Below are 21,798 nucleotides of genomic sequence, written 5' to 3'. Positions count from 1 at the left end.
CATCAAATAATAAGTAGATCATAAAGTTGTATGTAAAAAAAATCTGAAAATGTGGAAAGTGAAGATTTGAGATGAAAATTTGTGCAAATTCACAACGGATTCACACAGCTTCACCCTACTAGCAAAGTATTCTGGTTACGGAAGGTATTCCAGAATTTAGCTGAGACGACAAAAAATGTTGTTCGTCAGTTTTTTCCGTTGTCTTGTATGGAACGTCTCTTGTTGCGTGAAGCTGCGAATTTTATTATTCCAGTGAGGAATGCCGCATTATTTGAGTTTTTTTTTTAATATGAGTTCTTCCATATCAGGCAATCTTTATGCGTGTTATGAAAAGAAGAAAATTTCCGAAGTAATGACAGATTCCTCAAATGTAGACCTATACGATGCTTCGCGAAAACCTGGAAGAAACAACAGCAATTTTTGATCAAGAACGAGATTTTTAGGAAATTCCTCTCCATTACTACTGGACAGAATCTACAGTTCGGAAGTGATCCAATACGAGGACGAAGGAAGGAATCCGGATCCTTGCATCCCAATCCATCAATCCACCAATCCAATGTAGATGAAATTTTAGAATTAAAAGTGCAAAACTAGAAGTTTTCTGTTTTCTTCGGTGCATGTATTGCACCGCTGCTCGGATAAGCATTTTCTGTAAGGTTCACTTGATTTTTTGATGACTCGCTTTGGCATAGAAAGAAATTCAGGATTTCAGAAATTACCAAAAGTAGCTAGCTATAACAGTAATTATTTTTTTACTTTCACTCATCTTGACATCAAATTTTTGCGGATCACCAAGAAAAAGAAGGCTATCACTTTGAAAAATAGCACAAATGGGTCCTGAACCAGAATTTAACGACGAAATCCTGCTGAGATTCCTGAGTTCTCTTCAAACCTTATAAGTTTTGTTCATAAATCAGAATCAGAAAAAACCTGGATACAAGAAAATCAGAAAACTAAGATATGGATCCTAGATGAAGCTAACCAGTTATGTGAAAAGTTTGAACCTTCTAAAAATTTATTGCGTTCGAACAAATTTGATATATGTTTTAATACAACACCGCTACTAATTTCTGTTCCCAAAATTCGTCGCCAACCGCATTGGAATTCTTGACGGTGGGCGAAATAAAATTTTGAAAGTACTATTCGAAAGATATTGAGCTGCTAATTTCAAACATACTTCCACAAACTTCTCTGTAACCTCCCACTCCTACTCTGGAATCTTGCCCTCAGCATATCCCGCCGATATATCTGTGGAAGAGAAAGACGTGCTCATGGGATTTGAACTAATTTCTTTAAAATTAGGCGAGATGTTTAATATATTCGTAATTAGGATGTTATTTGGACCATTTTGGTACCTCATATCATCTGTGGATTCGAAGTTTCCATTATCTTCAAAAATTGACGAAATTTCTGCATTGATAGTTACTTAAGTGGTATGGATTCCTAGCTGTAAAAAGCCTGTTTAAAAATTTTCCAAATAAAGCATTCGTTCTTGAAATTAATTCAATTTGTAAGTTTCTAAATTTGAAGAAGTCTACCTTTTTCACTGTCCAACTTAGAATTTTGCTCTATTCCGTTATTTGTTGTTCCAAAATTTGAACAGCTATCAAGCCCCTACAATGAACGCTAAGGTTTTGCGATTCGGCACTTGCTTAGGACTTTCTTTTCCTAACAAGATCTGGTTTGAGCGCTTACAGTGGATGAGAGCCTCCATAGTTTCCTGGTGACGAAAATGGAGAAAATTTCGACCAGTTTCACAAACACTTCATTTTTGTAGCCTCTATGATTTTTTCCGTACCTGAAATAACCAATTCTCGTAGAGAAACGCTCCTTCAAATGGTCATTAAAGTCATTTCGATTTACAGATTTCAAAATTTTTATCTTACTTCCTATTTTCTTTTTTTTTTTGCTTTTGCAAACAAATTTTGCCAGCTCCAGACAAGAAAACTACGCAGAATCAATCCAATTAAAATACAGCCAAAAAACAAATTAACATTTGGAATAAAAAGGTCTATACAAATAACACGCTGTAACCGGGAGGTAACGAGAAAAAGGTTTGCTCCATGGGAGGATCGAACTCCCGACCTCGGCATTGCTTATTCGTATAAGTACCACGCGCTAACCAGCTGCGCCAATGGAGCACGTTCAACTTTTTCCTGCAACATTTCTGCAAAATTTATTGAAATCTGAGGGACAGTACATAGTGCAGCTTCACCAAGATAGGTATCCGGATTGAAAAAAATTGGACTGGTCGCTTAATCGAGCAGATTACGTGCCTGTTAAAGGAAATGATAAAAAATCTACGTATCAAGCCATTGTCCTTAATGTAGCATATAACGGTTTTGATGTTTTGCAGAACTTACGGCGAAATGTCGTTTTCCACGACGATTTCATCTGCAACGCGCCACCCTTGCACACGCGCCGCGTCCAAGTGCGGGCGGCCGAAAATCCGTTATGTCTTTTCACCACTCTATTCAATAAAACCATCGGACAGGCAGCTGAGGGGATCCAAATACAACAACATGGCACGCTCTAACGATACCTTTAAGGCATCACCCCATGAATCTGGGGTGGAGCAGATTTCAGGTGGAGAGTTCCTATACGGGGTCGTATATTATGGAGCCGAGGACGATTTCGTCCATTTCTTCCTAACCGCCTTAAAAAAAAACGGCCCGAAAGATGCGGCACGTGCACAAGGCTGGCGCGCTCCAGTCGCACTCGCACGAAGCCGTACCTTCTGGGCCGATTTTTACAGCAATTAGGAAGAAATGGACGGAGTCACCCTTTTCTCCATAATCTACGATCCCGTATACGAATACTCCATCTGAAATCCGTACCACCTCAGATTCGTGGGGTGATGTTTTTAAATATAAGGGAGAGTATATGGGACATAAAAATTTTATTTCAAATCATTATCAACTACAAAATTGCCGTTGTCAAAAAGGGAAATTGCGCAGTGCCAAATATTCACAGACGTCCTAATATTGCATATACACCACTGAGGACATTACAAAAAGCAGTAAGATGCAACAAAGGGTGAAGGAAGACTCTCTGAACTTCCGAAAACGTCTTTAGTAGTCATTTCCCATGCCACGGAAGAAAACGACGGATGAAGGATTCTTTTGCGGCTCTTGACCTCTTACGACTTAACAAGACAGCCTTGATAAAAAAAAATAAACTGGTTTGTTTTGATCTTTGCTGAGTAAACCCTAACCTATAAATCTTCGCTGTTAGGTTTTGATAACTACCGATCACATTTGTTTTCATTCTCAAGTTGTCGTGCCCGGCACGACTTTCCCAGCCAGATGGCACTCTCTTTCACGCAGCGGGCGGGAAACATTGCCATTGACAATATATTACGGTAACGCACCCACGTTCATAAGGGTATAAGTATACAAAGGCTGGCTCCTAGCACTCGGGGTCCAGTTTTATCATTTATCGTTTCTCGTGGTGTCGCAAGTTTGTGCTCGTGTTTTTCGATAGGTCGCCGAACCACCACCGCATGTCCGCATTACACCATCCAACCTTGGCTGGCTGTTCCTAGGCCCGAACCGCAACCAGAAGCCATCTGCCGCCGAGAACCACAACCACTGAGCTGATGACAGGCCTCCTTATTGTTCCGTCGATTATTTGAGCATTGCTGTGTAGTGTCGTTATAGGATAAACCACGTATGTATAACCACTTTTACCGCATTATAACCACAAAGGATTAAGCTGGGGGGTAGGATCAGGGAGCAGCCCCGAGGCCCCCAAAAGAGGGATTGGCGCAGAGGATGGGAGTCTGGGCGCGAGCCCGCAGAGTTTAGAGGGGCTAGGCCGCCATTCGGTGGCCAGCCCAGCCCAGGCCCCTCCGGATCCAGCCAGACGGTCCCAAGTTCTACCACCGATGCAAGCCGCTCCTCCTCGAAGTGGACCCGGGTCGCGACACAGGTGTAGAGTTCTGCAACACGCGTCAAATCAGAGTTTTGAGCAACTCGGAAAACTCCCTTCATAATTACTTGAATCTTTGATGTTTTACTTTTGAGGATCTTATTGCTGGTCTTTCCAGAACGCTTGGTGGAAGTTCCATACTTCCAGTGCTCAACAAAAATCAGTATGATCCGTTTTCTGCTCCCATTGTGTTTCAGGTGAACCTTTAAATTGAATAAGGAGCAAAACATTCCAGTTTTGATCGGACTACAATCTTATTAAAAAGTGCCAGCAATCAATCCTTCCTCGAACATGCTTTTGTTTTCTGGCTTTTCCAGACAAATACTTTCAGGAACGCAATTATTTGAAGCGGAAAAGAAACAATGTCAGATGATTCATTTATTCAATTTCAGAAAAGAAAACATTTTAAGTGCTTGTCATATTAACTTTTCGAAACTAGGTTGCGTTCCACCATCGAGGTTTTCGAATTGAAAACTCGAAAAATCTATGCATCTTTTAAAACCTGTCCGAAAAACCACGCTCATGTCAGCAATATTTATTTATTTATTTCAGACTCTTTTTGGCCTTTTCCTCCCACCCGAAATCCAGATGGCGGACGCCATTGCGACAGTTGTAACGAGAAAGATTAGCGAGGCGTAGAAGGTCATTCTGAAATATTTTGCATGATTTGGAAGAATGCTGTCAATGGAAGGACGAAAAGAGTATTCAGAAATGATGAGAGAGTAGCTATTTCAGCAACTGCAAAAGGAAATGTTCTTTATTTGAGTCAGTAAAGGTCCGGAACGCTGTTTCCAAAACAGGGCAATTTCGAAAGACTCTCAGGCGGCTCATGGGGGGGGGGGGAGGTTTGAAAATGGAGTGGATTGACTCAATTTCGCCACTGCTCCTTTTATGCACCGCTCATAAAATCGTTCATAATGGACTTTTACTTTAAATGGTGGCGTAGAAAATGGTTTTAATGGATATACTCTGTTTTGAAAATGAAGAAAACCTAATTTTAATTTCAAATGCGATGTGCGCGTGATTGAGCAGCTCAAAGTTTTATGCAAATATTCAGATCTCGAACATAGATTTCAAATAGAAGCATTGTTTTTAGTGTTAGGAATAATATATGCAGTGCTTGAGCTAAAAAAGCGAGCGATTAATAAAAGGACGCTATCAAATCGTGAAACGACATAGTTGGTTCGTCTGTGCTGTAGAACGTACTAGTGAAATTATGAATTCTGAGCAATTTTGGTGGCTCTTTTCCATGTGATGTTCATTATTTGTTGCATGTTTCGTTATTTTTGAAGAAAAAGGAGGATTAGAACTATAGAAGCAGAATTTGTGTGCATGAATCTCACTATGTGTTTTTCTTCTCGTTCTTTTCAGATACAAATACAGTTATCAAGTCGTTGCCGACTACTGAATCTGGTGAACTGCGAATTAGAGTGGAAACCCTCTTAGCTTGATCCACTGAATGCAGGATGGCGGAGGGAAAGGGAAATTTTGACTGTAGTAGCGAGAACCTTGTGAATTTGGTAGACAGGTGGGAATGGCAACTTTCAGTACAAAATTGCTTGCTATTCACTAATCATGGACCAGACCTGGATCGATAACTTCATCATATTTTTCCTAATATTTTCGTTCCTTAGCAGTCTCAACGTCACCCTAAGTGATCTCTTTGCTGGCTTGATGCTGATCGCAGCGTTATCCTTAGTTTAGTGTTTCTCATTCTTAGCAATTTCTCGGATGCTAGACTTTTCTTGTGGTCTTCTTCTCACCACTGAGCTATTTTTCCGAAGTGTCCTTTAAATTTCATGCGTGACAATCGTTATGAAATTCCAGTTTTTGTAAATCTTTACAACGATGATATTTCTCATGAAAAGTCATGGAAATTGATATTTATAAGATAGAAGCTGATTGAGAACAACAAACTCTGTAAAAGAGGAAACAGAAGAGAAGAGGAGAAAGCAGGAGAGGAGAGAAGAGAAAAAAAAAACTGGGAAGGGGAGAAGAAGAAGGTGGCGTAAATGAGAGGAGAATGTTTGGGGATTGCTGGCCAATATTTTTCAACGAAAATTAGGAGGGAAATTTTCTCGTTAATTGGATTCTTTTTTTCGCACAAAGCATCGATTACTGCGTATAGTTGCTAATTTAAATACTTTGTGTTTACGTGAGTACCGCTCAGTTGGTTTTTTTTCTACATAATTTGGTTCTTTTCCGTATTAGCTTTTTTTGCATCATAATACAGTGAAAGCAGTCTTTATTCGATTCATAAAGCAACAAAATTTCTCAAGTAATAATAGCACCCAATGGCAAATCTATACGGTCCTTTGCAAAAGCCTGAAAGAAAAAAAAAATACGTAACCGTTGATAAGTACGAGATTTTTGCGAAATTTCTTACCGCTACTACCGGACAGAATCTGAGAATCGAAAATGATCCAATGCGATGACGAAGAAAGGAATCCGGATCCTTGGATAGAGAGTAAGGCTGAAAAGTATCCGCCAAACCTGAGTAGATCAAATTTTCGGGCAAAAATTGTAAAAGTGGAGGTTTTCTGTTCTGTTCGGTGCATATGTAGCACCGATGCTTGAATAGGCAATGTTTTTCAAGGATGGGTTGATTTTTTATAATGACTCGCTTTGAAATAATTATATATTTTAGAATTTGTAGTTATCCTGTGCCAATGATTCCACCTTAATCAATTTCCCACCATGTTACAGTTTATGGGTTCCAAGGAAAACCAGGTTATCACGTTTAAAAAAGCAAAAAAAGAGGTGGCGACACTAAATTCAAAACCAATCGGAATTCAGCTAAGTTGTCTGAGTTCTCTTGAAGCTTACAGTGTTTGTTTGAAAAAAACTATAAGAAATTTGGCTGCGTTAGGAGTCCTTTCTAGAAAACCAGATCTAAAAGTAAACTAGAACTTTCTGAAACTGAGTGCGTCTTGGAAGAAATCTGATGTATAAGTTATAGAGTCTTATCTAAACGCAAACTTCTCAAATTTTTGCAGATCTCAGCCCCGGTGCCTCAGCCGAAATTTGAGGAAAAAAATCAACAACCGAATGGGCAGAATTACTTTTAGTTTACTCATATTCAGAGAAGGCGTAAGAAGCTGCATTACCAGGATTCCGTTATCAGCTGCGGTGTCGTTGATCATTGGGCCAGACCAGCATTTCATTCTGTATCTAAGTTGATTCCTGGATGTTGGAATCACACGAAACTAAAACAGGTCTCAATTTAGCGACAACAAATCACAATATAACCACAAAAAATGTACAGTACCGGATATATGATAAATAAAGTGCAACAGTGGACTGTAAAATGTTTTTATAGCAATCAGAAAATACGTAACAATACAATGTAGGTTTGACGCTTGTGGTCATAATTCTACTCAATTTCTAGCCGGTATCTTTTTTGGACAAAGTGAACTTTCTTGCTTTGCATCGCGACCTCACAAAAATGTTCACAGTAAACAATGACCACCACCAATGGCCGTCATCACGTTAATTTAGTTTTCTTTATTCGTATTTACTTTGCAGTTTCATTGTCTCCTTCTTTAACGTCTTCTCTCTGCTGTAAGTCTTTCCCTCTCTCTTCCATTCCTTTTTCTTTTTATTTTCTCCTTTTTTTGTTCTTTTTTCTTCTTTTTTTCTTCATCTTCGTAGCACAACTCATCTATCATTCTATCAAGTGGATGGGGAAATCTTGTCGGGGATCCTTGAATAATCCAGAACTTTCGATTCTTGATCGATGCTCATTATGTGACGAATGAAGCGGTAGTTTTAGAACATTCTCAGAGCTTCTACCTAAAACATCTATGTAGGCGCGTACCTTTCCTTAACTTTTAGCATCATCGAGCCATCATTTAGTATGAATTGCATCGTGGAATGGAGAGAGGACAGTCCACAACATCAACACTACGTTGCCTAAGGGCACCACTACCATCCGGAATGTCCACCGCTGGTTCGATCGCTTTGCAAGAGATGACATCAACCGCGAAGACAAGCGCCGACCCCACACTGTGGGAGATGGAAATGCTGTACTATGAGCCACTCTGTGGCGACTCGCTTCGCTTCTCTCGATCAAAATTGGCCGGTAGCACTGCTTTGCCGCGCTCGGTAGCCGAATGCGCCCGCTCTTCCCAGCGAGCTGCCGTGTAGGCCACCTTCTCCCGCGAAGCTACGCCCACTCGAGCCTTGGCAATAGAAAGGCTCCGATTTCATCAGCCTCTGTCTTTTTCTGTTCTTCTTTTTGATTGATTTGATTTTTCAACGATATCGTAATGTAGTTGGCTTGGTTATCTCGGCATATAATATCGCCTTTGCATCCGCTTCGTGTGCACCCAGTAGTGTATCGGTCCATTGTGTATCGTGGTTTGATGAAAATATAGCGCACGTGCTGAGAAGTTATAGTAAGCTAGAAAAGATTGAAGCGGGTCAAAATGTAACAGGAAGACCCACACTGTCGCTACAGGTCTTGGAGACTCGCGGCGAGAGCTAGATGGCGTGATCCACGGATAATGTAGTGTGCAATAATAAAGAAGATAATAAACATGCAATGATGCAATACTGGGGCAGGAGAAGGTTCATGAAATACATCCTATCTTATTCCTATTCCTATCCTCTTGACATTGCCCGTTCTCCATTTATCACCCATTCCGCGCACTTCGGACTTTCTTGGATGGGAGAATTTTTGCCAAGCATGTGTAATTAGTCGGACGGTCCCCGAATTCTTCGACACTCATCATCCTAAATTTTCGGAGAAGGGATTTGCTGAACTGCTCATTCGGTGGAACACTGTATTGACTAACAACGGCGATTATAATGCTGATTTCTACTGTATGCTAAATAAAAAAGTAATGAAGTAAAAAAAAATGGAAAGCTGACTAAATTTTCATGTGGACCTATGAACCTGCTATTATAATTTCTGCGCTTACATAATTTCTCTCAGTGAATTCGTAGTCGCTTTGCGAGCAGAATGGGAAAGTGGACTTTCTTGCCCTGAATTTCGCTGTTTGTCAGAAAAATGGCAGAAAAATATAATATGAAAAATAGTGATAAGTTTCAGGAGAGAAAACAGACCTGATACGTTCAGCAATAAACTCGAAACAACTCCGTTCAGCGAACGTACAACCCCATCCTTTACCGTACCATAGCGCATTGTGTTCGTGGCGAATCGCTGAACGATTAACACGGTACCATTGCCTGTAACAGCAATGTTTATTTGACAACATTTCACTTATTCTGTCCCGGTTTATTTTTATTATCACTGTTTGCTATTGCTTTAAATGGTATAAAATGATATGTATTAATAGATTTCTTTGAAAAAAAAAAACCATTCTTCTTCATGCTCCTCCGAATTGAAAATAATATGCATTTTAACCACCTGACAATAAAAAAAAGTAAACTTACTTGTCTCCAAGATGGGTTTCCTCTAGTATTGCAGCGGAAATATATGAAAAACGATTTGAAATATTGGAGAGGACAGGAGTCATCAATTCATTCTGGAAATAGACCGAATTCATTCTCCTGAAATTCTATCATTCTGAAAATCACCTAACCGTATGGTAAAAATAATTGGATTTTTTGTAGAGTATCACATTTCTGTTGTAGAAAAAAAAGCGGGTTATGGCCAGGTGGAGCGGGTGTAGTGTAGCGATTAGAGTATCCGCTTTCTACACGATCGATCGGAGGTTCGAATTCGCACTAGTCTCAGTCGGATTGATCGACGCCAGAAAGTTTGCCCTTTTTATCCTTTATGTCCGGCTGCACAGACGTGGAACCTAACCAGCAGGCACAAGAGATGCCAGACTTTTTATGCATGTATAACATTGACTGATTTCCCGTAGAATATAAAATTTTAACCAGGAGATCTGGAAAAAATATCCGTTAGAAAACTGAGCGGTAGCGTCGGACATCAGGTTTACCTACTTGTGTGGGTGGTTAGATACTGTGAAGATTTGTTTCTTATAGGTTGGTTCCCGGAAAAAGACAGAAAAACTGAGAAAGTAACTTAATCAAACTATTATATAAATATATATATATAATATACAGAGCCGCAGCTATTAATGTCGCTCTTTTTAAAATCGACGAAAAAGTCAATACAATAGAAAGACAGTTTCACAGTGAAACCCCTCACTCATAATCAAATAGGTGTCGAATTTTTAGTTTTCTTTAGCTTAATTTAGTTTTTTTTTAATTTTAAACGAATTTTTAGCTAATAATAAACGTTTTTGTACTAACATTAAACGACTACTTGTGAACCTATTTTTCACAAATTTAGACGGAAGTAAAGGCTTTTTTCAGGATTCTGAAGAAAATGCGGTCACTTACGAATAAACTCCAGAGAGAATAAATGTCTGGAAAACATAAACTGCTCCTGCAACTGTAATTCCCTCTTTGCTTTCAACTAAAACAAGAAGTTTAAATGCTTCTTCAAGCACTAAAACTTTAAGACATTTTTTATTTCAAGATATTTTGTTTTTCCAGCTCTCGTACTAGTCAATGTCAATTTTCCCCTCAATAACTATAAATGAGACAGTCTTTTTTGAATTCATTTCCGCAATCTTCGTATTTTTTCCTCGTCACTTGATTTCACAGGATTTATCCACAAAAAAAAAAGAAGTGTATCACTTACTCCATAGATGTATTCGTTCAAATGGATCTTATCAGCTGAGTCCGTCTCAATTCCGACTAGCGATTCGCAACCGAGATGCCTTCTTGCCTCCTTCTGGAAAGAGTTCCTCATTTGAGGAGTGGAAAAGTTCCCGTGTTGTCGTGCTGATCGTAACTCACTACAGCTTCACCAGCAAAATCAAGGAATCGTCGCTTTGCCAGCTTTCTGGACATCATACTCCATGGATAGGTCCAGTTATACATAACGTTCGGTGGACTTTTTTGGGAGTCCTTAGATGGTAGGAGTGTGCCGAAACCCTGCAGTGAACAAACAGTAGGAAATTCCTAAAGACCTCACTTTTAAATGCGATTGAGGATAAAAATTAGTAGAAAATTTTGATCGTAAATCACAAAACACTCACTAAACTGTGAAGGATTTCATGTCTGAACAGATCCACTCCTGCATAAAAATCATTCCATCGTTTCCCGGGGCAAATGTTGAGTACACCGAATGATGGCATTAAAATATATATGAATTATTAGTTGGAATAAATTAAAACAAGGAAGAAAATTATGAGAGGCACAAATTTCAAAAAAAAAACTTAACGAAGTGAATAATGTATCCCATTATCCCAGAAGTTTCTTTCCTGGTTTTGTGAGAATTTTGTTCTTCATTCAACAGCGAAAAAAAAAAATCCAATCCTTCCAATTAAAATCATAGACAGCACAATAGTCATTATCCTTCCCTCATCGATCCGGTAAATGATTATTTTGATTGGATAACAGTTTATGTAGTTGTGGTTAGGTGCTTACTTTGAGGATTTAGATCAGAACATAGACAGAAATCGGATATTCTTTGAAGTATGTACACTCGAATTACTCCGGACAACTGTTCTAGGAAAAATATGAGAAAAATTAAAGTCCTCATGAGGGAAATTAAAGTAATTTTGAAATAAATTTCCTTGGATTTAAATCATCGGTGAAAAAAATCCGACCACTGATTTCTCTCTCCTAGACTGATCAAAGAGCATCTTTATAAACTGAACGACATAACAAATAGTATAAAGATGTATTAATAAAAAAATTAAAAAAAAAACTTATTAAAAAAACTGTCTTACCTCTCGAAACCTTCAATTTTACATGGTGCCGCTGAAGCAAGCATTTTTTGATGTGTCTTGCAAAGTTTTCTATTATTCTAAATAATCCAGCACTCCAATGGAAATAAATTGAAACAAAATGTACAGGGTGGCCAAGGGAAATGGAAAATTTTGAAGTAGTGGTAGACCTAAGGAGTTATTGCTGCTCAAAGGGGAATTGTGAGGAAGCACGGAAACACGCAGCAGTGCTGGACCTAAACCGAACGACCACCCGCAGAACAATCCACACCATCTGAACGTACATATCTGTAGGTGAAGCTCCAATATGTAAAATTCATGGGAAAGTTGAGCCGTTGAGCGCCAGTCCCATTTCGGTACTGTACTTTTTTTTACTGTCATCATTTTTGTAAAATGACTTCACAGCAAATGTGCGTTGTGGAATCGATCCACTGATACACGATTAGTGAATGACGAGTATTTGTGTAGTGAAAGATGTCACCCCCACCAACTTCACAAGGTTGCCGCTACTACAGTCAAAATTTCCCTTTCCCTCCGCCATCCTGTATTCAGTGGATCATGCTAAGAGAGTTTTCACTCTAATTCGCTGTGCACGCGGATTCAGAAGTCAGCAACGATTTGTTAAGTGTTGTGTCTGAAGAGAAAGAGAAGAAAAGCACATAGAGAGGTATTCATGGACATAAATTCTCATTTCGTGCGGTTTCCTGAAATAAACGTCCTTTTCGAGTCCTGTTTTTCAGTTATGGATGGTGGTAGTCCACCACAGAACATATTGGAAACATCGTTTAGGGGAAAAGATCGAAATATTGAAGAAGTAATTGATCTAATTGACCATTTAATCTCGTTTAATTTCTCTTGTTTGAGTATTAGAAATGATGGAAAAGCGCGATTCCTGCGCAGTTTATTATGTCGAATGCTAAACACTTCGAAAACAATGTGGGAGCTGTAGCAATGACCCTAGGATTTCTGTGAATTGTGTCAACGTAGACGACTCGTTGATGATCAAAAATAACGAAACACACAAGGAATAGTGGACATCACATGGAAAAGAGCCACCAAAGCAATGGAAACTCAAGTCCTGGCTCCAGCCATTGAGGATTGACTGGAGAGAACAGAGAATGTCTATCATTTTACTGAAGTTCAGACTGATTTCGTGGAATATTCTCAAAATTGTTTTAAGGATAATTCTACTAAATCGTTCTCCAGCGCATACGGATCAAATACGTCGTTTCACGATTTGGTAGCGAACTTTTATTAATCGCTCGCTTTTTGTGCTCAGGCGCTGCATATATCATCCCTAACACCAAAAGCAATGCTTCTATTTGAAATCTATGTTTGAGATCTGAATATTTGCATAAAACTTTGAGCTGTTCAATCACGCGCACATCACATTTGAAATTAAAATTCGGTTTTCCTCATTTTCAAAACACAGCATATCCATTAAAACCATTTTCAACGCCATCATTTAAAGTAAAAGTCCATTATGAACGATTATATGAGCGGTGCATAAAAGGAGCAGGGGCGAAATTGAGTCAATCCACTCCAAGTCCACACCCTCCATGAGCAGCCTAAGAATCTTTCGAAATTGCCTTGTTTTGGAAACAGCGTTTTGGACCTTTACTGACTCAAACAACGGACATTTCCTTTCGCAGTTGCTGCCATAGCTACTCTCTCACCATTTCTCAATACCTTCTTCTTCCTTCAAAAGAGAGGATTCTTCCAAAACATCCAAATATTTCAGAATGATCTTCTACGCCTCGCTAATCCTTCTTGTTTCAACTGTAGCAATGGCGACCGAATGGTACATTCGGGCTAAAGGGCCCGGAAAATAATAAGTGTGTGAAATAAAATTTGAAAACACCAGTGCGGTCATATGTTTGCGAAAACAACGCATCATGAGCGACAGAAAAGCTCTCATCCGAAGAATTCGATCAATAACAATCTTGGTTCAGCTTAAGAAAGTAGTACACAATCAAACTTAACAAATCGTTGCTGACTTCTGAATCCAGTGCGCAGCGAGTTAGAGTCAAAACCCTCGTAGCTTAGTGCGCTGACCACAGAATGGCGGAGGAAAAGGAAAATTTCGTTTGTAGCAGAGGCAACCCATATGAATTTGGTAGACAAGTGGGAATGACATCCTACCGTATATAAGTGGTTGCCATTCACTATTCATGGATCAGTGGATCGATTCATAACGTCCATTTGCTGTGAAGTCGTTTTACAACAAATGTTGACTTTATTACGATTTCGAACGGTCATTCCCGGGTTCCAAGTTGCCACGTCATCAATACACGGGTTTCAAATTTCGATGGGACTAGTAGAGCTCTAAAAAAAGACACATCCAGGGCAACGTACTAATCGAACCCCAGAAAAAGCTATAAGCAATCTTTAACCATTTTTATAAAGAAGAAAGTGTGTGTTGTGAACCAATCCTCTGAACCATGATTAGGAAATGACAAGCAAATGTGAACTGAAAGATGCCATTCTCACTCCTCCATCAACTCCTCAGGCCCATCAGCAGGTGAACTCAAAATTTCCCGTTTCCCTAGCCCACCCTGGATGTATACGTACCTCTAAAAGCAGTACAAACGTGCTTGTTTCAAAAAAGAAATCATCATTAAATCGTACTTTTTCCTTCAAAAATTTCTTTGATTCATCCTGAAAACGAGAAAAGCGGAAATTCCATTGAAGAAGTCTTCTAAAAAGATTAGGGAATTTTTCAAAGCTTTAACGTTTTGTTCACCTTTATTATCGTTATTGATGTAGCAGTACTAAAGCTTGTAGAACATTTCCGAATAGCGGCAGCGCTAACGTTTCGATCTCCATAGTTACGAACAGAAATGATTCCAGAGAGGTTTCGAACGGCCTCATTCAAACTTTGCTAGAAATAAATAGAAATTGTTAATGGTTTTAGAAATTGATTGAATTTTTCAAGGAGATCAAAATACAATCATTAAGTTTCAAATAGAACTTACAGATTACCCAGCAAAGTCACAGAAAGCACATAAATTTGGTAAAATCTGCGAAAAAAAAATCGAACAAAGAAAATATATATGGTTCATTTTTGCGGTCGATCCTACTCTCTGTTTCTATTAATAATCTTCTTTCTTCTTCCAGGCCTATTTTTTTTACTAAACTGTTGTTTTATTGCTATTCAAAAAAAAATTGTTCTTAGTAAACAAACTAAACAAACAACACTGCCATTGCGTACCATAGGTCTTACCGTAAGTAGTTTTATTTGCACAGAACGTCGATGAGGACGGATGACTCATTTTGGATCTTTAAGAATGAAGCAAATATTTTGAACTTAATGTATCCTCTACTTTTCTCTCTTTCTCTACTTTTTTCTCAGTTTATACTCTGGCGGAAGATTTGCGTCCAATCGTCGCGTACTTATATTAGACACCAGTGAGACTATAATATCGGTAAGCTGGAATCGGATCTCTAAAGGACATGAATTGTGGTCCAGTGAAGATCCAATCATGAGCAGATGCGCCGGCGATGGGACCTTCACCGACTCCAAACGGCAGCGGAGCTGATCGACTGCGCTACTGCGTCGGCTCGAGCGTGACCGCTTACGTAATTGCACCATAAATCAGATTGTTCTGAGCTTACCACACAATAATACGCAATGATAAAACCATTTTCTTTACGTAAGCAGTTAGGGAAAAACGTCGCGTATGGTGACGAAAAGGATCCGTCTAGCTTTGTCGTGACGGTAGACGCTGTATTGCTTCATACAATAGGGTGTTTTGATCGGACTGTACGTAAAATCTTATTAAAAAATGCTAACAATTAATCCTTGCTCAGACATGCTTTTGTTTTCTGTCTTTTCCGCACAAATATTTTCTGGAACGCAATTATTTGATGAAGGAAATGAAGCAATGACGGATGATTCATATTTGCAATTTCAATTTAATTTCAGAAAAGAAAATATTTCACGCATGGAACGTCTCCTTAGCGTACTGTTTCTGGATTCTGTTAAAGAAATTCGCCAAAGCAGTTAGCAAGAAAGCAAATTTTGCAAAATAATTGACTGTAATTTTTTGTTTGTCATAAATCATACCAAATTTAACAACCCTACGTACATTTCATATAGACAAAAAGAATATTGAAGGGATATTTTACCAAATTCCGTTATTCAACCGTGAATTGAGCTCAATCTAAGGATATTCCTAACATGAGTAGAGAAATTTCACATTTCCTTAAAAATATAGTCTTATCAGTGTGAGACGGAGGAGTCGTTCTCTCTTTTTTTTTTCTCTGGAGCTTTACTCGATTTGAAAACGTAGTCAATTTTGCGGCTCCATTGGTAGAAATGTGCATAAACATAGCCCTAAACATACCTAACTAAAGTAACCCAGGAAAAATCACAAGTAAAAACAAACTAATCGTAATAAAACATATTAGTAATAATAAAACATTTGATTAAAATATAAATAATAAAATATAAAGTACCAACGCATTTTGCAGAAAAGAGCTTCATTTTTCATCTTATTTTCTGTCGACAACTAGATAGAATATTAATAATAGTAGAAATAGTAATAGGTAATTATGATAAGTAATAAATAAAATAAATTAAAAAATAGAAGAATAAAGCCAACTTTAACTTTGACTTTATTTTTCTATTTTCTATTCTATTTTATTTATTGTTTATTTTTATAAAAAATGGAGAAATTAATAACAAATAATAATAATAAAGATTGATAAATAGAATATCTGACCGCGACATAATATTTTGTTCGATCCGTCTAATTCTCATTACTATTTTTAGACTCATTTAAGCTTAGCCGGTCCTTACGCATAGTTGGCGTAGAATATGTTCATTCGAGTGAACGCGATGCATCGTCCGCAACGCACGCTCTCTCTCTCTCTCTGTCTCTCTCTCTGCTCGACATTCACCTCTTCCTTCTGCTATAACACCATAACAAAAGGTGCATCGTATTCAACCAACGAAACTCGTTTGTTGCCGACTATAGGCGTCACACTTTAGGACATACACATCCAAAAAATAATTGCAGATCTCCAAAAAGAAATCCCATAAGGATTCACTTAAACGAGTTCAATTATTTAGAATTCTGATTTCAATTTTATTCCTCCAATTACAATAATCCTTGCAATTATTGAAAGCATATGTGATGCGTCAAAATTTTGGAATATTTTAATAAAATATAAAGTAAATTTTAATAAAATAAGCAATAGAGTGCTAGAGTACATTTTATCGTAACCTCACAAAAACCTGAGAATTCCACTAAAAACCGTTGTGCATATCTTAATTTGCTGACAATCACAATATAAAATGCAATATTTTCACAAAATCCACCTTTTCTCCCTACACTGCAACAATAAAAAAATACTTCTAGAGAAGAATGGACAAAATGTAATTGATCTTGAGTTGTATTTTCCCCGAAATTTTCCAGGATACAGTCGTCCTCTTGTAAACGAATCGTTTGTCCATAATAATCGGTAATTTACTGTTCACACAGTAAATTGGCCTAAGTTCATTGTTCATATTCGCTAATCAACGTTATGGAAAATTCTGCTGAAATTCGTGGTCCCCTAACTATGGTACTAACTACTGGAAATGATAAGGAAGAATGAATCTAAGCACATCCTTATACGTAACTGTGACCACGATTTCCTTAAACGTCAATCATACAAATCAACAACCAGTCTACGATGCGGAAAAACGAGCGCAACGACAACAAACAACGGACGTGACTCCTAATCCAGATCGAGAACTGCTTACCTCGATCCTTGCGCCAAAGCTTCCCAACTGATTTGGTCGAATTATCGAAATGTTGAGAGGAAGAAATTCGCCGTAGCATCCGATTTCTATTAGTAAACAATGCACTAGAATCACCAAGAGCATGCTTGTGGAAAAATTAGACACGAAACTGGGAGAGGCCCCCGGTGAGTCATGTTTTTCGGCAGCTTCTGCTGATTCTATAATTCCAGCACCAAATGTTTTACAAACAAAATTGTGATAAATGTCAACAGATCATTTCAATATGTTTAGTGAACAATTTATTATCCTGGTATGACTCGTACTCAGAATGTGACAGAAATCTACTAACTGGCACTGGAACCCAAACAACTGGCGTAGCGGACGCCACTGCCAGCGCTTCAGCCGTCGTACATTCTTTAATAACCAGGAGCAGTTCGAGGCGGTGGGCAATGGTCGCAACCACCACCTGATCCTGGCGCTCCAGCATCTCCGGGACCTCCTGGAGCTCCAGGGTTTCCGGGAGCTCCATCTGGTCCTGGATCTCCGGCAGGACCAGGGGGACCAGGTTGTGAACTTCCAGGGGCTCCAGGATTTCCGGCTGGTCCAGGTGGTCCAGGTGGTCCTGGTGGTCCTAAAAACATTAGAATGATTTCAATTTCCGCCGTCATTTGATGTAAGAACATTCCTTATACTTTCACATACACACTAAAATATGCAAGCGAATAGCTATACATATATTTAGGATATATTAATATATATCAATGAAACGATCAAGAGCAATGGTTCACCTGCAGGTCCGGGGGTTCCAGGTACGTCGACAACCTGTCCAGGACCTCCGGGGTTTCCTGGAGCTCCAGGAGCTCCGTCGTTTCCAGGTGGTCCAGGGGGACCGGCTGGTCCAGGTGGTCCAGTTCCAGCCGACTGTGGGCTATTTCCTGGGGCTCCAGGAGCTCCGGGAGGTCCGGGTGGTCCAGCGTTTCCTGCTGGTCCAGCAGGTCCAGGTGGGCAATCGAAACAGAAATCAGCTGCTGTTGGTCCAGCTCCAGCCGATGCATCAGCTCCAGGTTGTCCTGGATTTCCAGCGTTGCCATCTTTTCCAGGATTTCCATCAGCACCAGGAGGTCCTGGAGGTCCAGCAGCACCGATACCGCATGAGCAGCATCCACCGCCACCACCTAGAAAGTTCAAACTTGAAACAAATTTACGCAGGTTTTCCACTGCAAAATTACCTCCGCCTCCGCCAACGGCACCACCGGCATAACCGCCTCCGCCACCTCCGGCTCCTGCACCACCACCTCCACCTTGGGCGTAGGTGCCAGCTCCACGAGCACGTGCAGGGACACGGAAATGTTGTTGCCAGACGTGTCTCTTGATACGGCTGTCTACTCCTTTCATTGACTCGAACTGAACAAATATAAATATTGAAGAGATGATCAAAACATTCCAAAATAGAGAAAAATGTGAAATACATAAAATGAGTACCTTATGGAATTCATCCCAAAGACCATCCGTTCGGTGGCGGCAAAAATCCACCTGAACAGTAAATTGAGGAAAAATAATAGGAGTAAGGAAAGAATTGAGAAAGGAATAAAAATTACCTCATTTTGAAGTGAAGACTGCACGTGTTGCATGTAATTATAAAGCATAGGGACAGCAATGATGGCCGTTAGAGTGGCGACGGTAGAGATGGCAATGCCAAAGAAAGCAAGCCGTTTAAGGCCTTCAGCCTCGGCAAGCTTTGACTTCTCGTCGGACATCGTTGTGTCTGATCTACGTCGCTTTGACATCATTTTATAGTAGCGGCATCGAACCGGTTCCGCTGAACGATTAGCAATGAACTGGTAGCGATGAACAGGGTACGGTAGTCGCTGGTGGTCGTTGCGGTAGCCGTTAGCTTCGCTGATCAAATCAGCGGTGATTAATGCCGTAATAGGCTATCTATGTCATCATAACAAAGCTTTCATGACCTTACATATAGAAATTATGGAGTAAGAATCAACTTGGTAATTTTCCTTGACAAATATAAGGCCATCTACCAAAATTTCGCTTAAGACCTATTAATTCCATGGAAATTTCTGGATCATTTAGTTTAGAATTTTAACGCTTAGACCAAGATAGCTGAATTGGGCACAAATAACCATGATCAGGGGATATCTCTTGATTTGCCTAAATCTATTATCGAATCCGCAATAGAAAAAATCGTAAAGAGTGAATTTTTAGCTTTATGGGACGAACTTCTATAGAACAAACTTGTGATTGTACACATTGTACAATTTTTGACATTTCTCGAAATAAAAAAAAGACGAGTTGAACCCAATAACAACAGTTAATATTTCCGTGATAAAATATTCCCCGCTACAACTCTGAAAACGGACATAATGATTAATTCAACCTTGTGGATTTCCAAAATTTTCAACGATTTTATTTAATGTCACTATCATTTCATGATTTCATATGATCAATCCACGTACTAATGTCAGCATCCTGATTTAATCCTCAGCAAATGAACGATTTTTTTGAAAGGTATTTTGCAGTAAGCGATGATTATTCATTTGATAACAATGCTTAGAAGGCGAATTCAGAAATGAAATGAAAGGAATATTGCTGCTGAATCCTGAGATTCAAATCTAAATTAAGTCCATGGGTGAATATATATATATATATATATATATATATATATATATATATATATATATATAAGGAAGGTCTAGTTTCGAAAAAAGTGAAAATATCAAACATGCGTTTTTCTCGGCAAAAAACCTCTAAGAACAGGAATAAGAAACACTCAAAATGATTTTTTCCATAATGAACGTTTCTTACTTTTTATTTGCGTAACGCTGTACGATTTAATTAAACATAATATAATCATTTTATTCATTTTATTTATTATTCATTCTATCAATTTAATTTAATTTATTTTATTTATTTTATTTTATTTGTCATTTACTTTATTTTTTTGATTTTTACTTTATTAATAATCGTGTGATTCCGAATGGGACCTATAAAATAATCCAAAACACTATATTTTAGGTGGTCAGTTTTCATTTGAAGTCAGTATATAGGAAATTTTTATATTTGCTAAGTGGTTGATATTTTTGAACGGATCTTGTAGAGGCTAGAACTCGTCCCAAAAAACTACATCATGAATCGTACATAGGGTTCAGAAATTTCCATGAAAACATCAGGACGCTTCGATTTTCGAGTGTTTTTAAAGATACGCGTCATATAGGTTGTTTACTTTACATTAATCGATTTTTAGGAATCACATTAATTAATAAGAGGGCACCTTGAGGAATACGAATGAATGGTGCTTGTAATTATGTAAATAGCTTGCTAAAGCAACAACGACAAATAATCCTACTCAAATATTTAAAATATTTTTTGCCCTTTTGAACAGCAGCTTTCTCTCCTGAATTCAATATTTCTCAAAATCTATTCCATTTTCACCCCTCCAAGCAAGGTACAGTTATTATTTAGCACAACGAGTTACCTTCGTCGAGAATCTTCCTCACCTCATACGGAACTCGTTTTCTATAATGGCTGGCTGTGTATTCGTTCAAAGAATACGTTCCCATCGGGTCACACCTCAAACAATGATCCTTGTTCCTTGTCGCTTCGTTCGTTCAGCTTCAATAAATAGAATAGGGATGCTACGCCAAGGAAACCCTCAACTTTGTTTGTTGTGGTGGACGACACTTTCTACCTCATGGTAAAAAACATTAGGCGTGGAGGTAAGAATAAGGGACCTCAGGAACAAGAGAATCGTAAACTATATTGGTGGATTTTGTGGATTTTCCCGTTGGATTCACTTCAGTGAATTTATTCTTGCTTCTGGTGGTTCACATTTAAGGCTTCGACCCGATGTATTTACGATCTTCCGTCAAATTATGATTCAATGTCACCTTTAAAGGGAGAATTCCCGGAAATATTGAAGGTGTATCCTTATCTCATCTGAAATTTCTCAGAGATAGATCTAGAACAGCAAACGGATCAATTCTCCCGACGAAGCAACTCTTTACACAACTACGATAAGTAAAAGCTAGGCGTCGAAGGAATAATTCATCACTAATACTGGTGTGAAGAGTTGTGTCGTCAGGTGAATTGAATTCAGATGAGTTCATATAAAATCTTTTAGATGTTGATTTGTAGGAAATATTCTGCATTTTCGTTACTATATATTTGTAAACTATGTTTGTTTCGAACGATACACCTACTTTTCGGAAGAACCGACCATTGAAACATTTCCGTGACCGCTGCTGCTGCTACCAAATCTGTTCCATACATATACGGAGACGATGTGTGTGTATTGCTTGATTTGCTAATGTGTTGAATTCCGTTCTACGAAACAGAACTGGTCGTTACATTATACGCATACATATACGATAAACATAACTCATTTTATCTTCACATCATCAAAACCGCCGC

At 38.7% G+C, this 21,798-nt stretch overlaps 3 protein-coding genes across 5 annotated transcripts; 1 reads left to right on the top strand and 2 right to left on the bottom strand.

Moving 5' to 3' along the window:
* Positions 1–6,204: 6,204 nt before the first annotated feature.
* Positions 6,205–11,051, bottom strand: RB195_016638 (uncharacterized protein; the record flags this gene model as incomplete). Of its 2 annotated transcripts, XM_064183260.1 has the most annotated exons (9): positions 6,205–6,255; positions 6,317–6,403; positions 7,038–7,136; positions 8,853–8,916; positions 8,998–9,120; positions 9,328–9,419; positions 10,553–10,645; positions 10,711–10,848; positions 10,953–11,051. In XM_064183260.1, 9 exons carry the CDS (start codon positions 11,049–11,051, stop codon positions 6,205–6,207), a joined length of 846 nt encoding a protein of 281 aa, XP_064039140.1. The 2 variants fall into 2 exon arrangements, with proteins under 2 accessions (XP_064039140.1, XP_064039141.1); XM_064183259.1 differs by lacking the exons at positions 6,205–6,255; positions 6,317–6,403; positions 7,038–7,136 and adding an exon at positions 8,565–8,759.
* On the top strand, positions 7,804–8,076 carry RB195_016639 (uncharacterized protein; the record flags this gene model as incomplete). Its single annotated transcript, XM_064183261.1, has 1 exon — positions 7,804–8,076. One exon carries the CDS (start codon positions 7,804–7,806, stop codon positions 8,074–8,076), a length of 273 nt encoding a protein of 90 aa, XP_064039142.1.
* A 593-nt stretch (positions 11,052–11,644) lies between the features above and the next one.
* Positions 11,645–21,607, bottom strand: RB195_016637 (uncharacterized protein; the record flags this gene model as incomplete). Of its 2 annotated transcripts, XM_064183258.1 has the most annotated exons (11): positions 11,645–11,725; positions 14,217–14,303; positions 14,389–14,526; positions 17,395–17,498; positions 17,798–18,004; positions 18,162–18,548; positions 18,603–18,777; positions 18,856–18,906; positions 18,972–19,307; positions 20,959–21,000; positions 21,605–21,607. In XM_064183258.1, 11 exons carry the CDS (start codon positions 21,605–21,607, stop codon positions 11,645–11,647), a joined length of 1,611 nt encoding a protein of 536 aa, XP_064039138.1. The 2 variants fall into 2 exon arrangements, with proteins under 2 accessions (XP_064039138.1, XP_064039139.1); XM_064183257.1 differs by lacking the exons at positions 11,645–11,725; positions 14,217–14,303; positions 14,389–14,526; ... (1 more) ...; positions 20,959–21,000; positions 21,605–21,607 and having other exon boundaries at positions 17,790–18,004; positions 18,972–19,130.
* Between the last annotated feature and the right edge of the window lie 191 nt (positions 21,608–21,798).

This window comes from Necator americanus, chromosome II (assembly GCF_031761385.1).
Source record: "Necator americanus strain Aroian chromosome II, whole genome shotgun sequence".
NCBI lineage: Eukaryota > Metazoa > Nematoda > Chromadorea > Rhabditida > Ancylostomatidae > Necator > Necator americanus.
The sequence above is the reverse complement of the archived record's forward strand: the minus strand, read 5'-3'. Positions and strand labels throughout refer to the sequence as shown.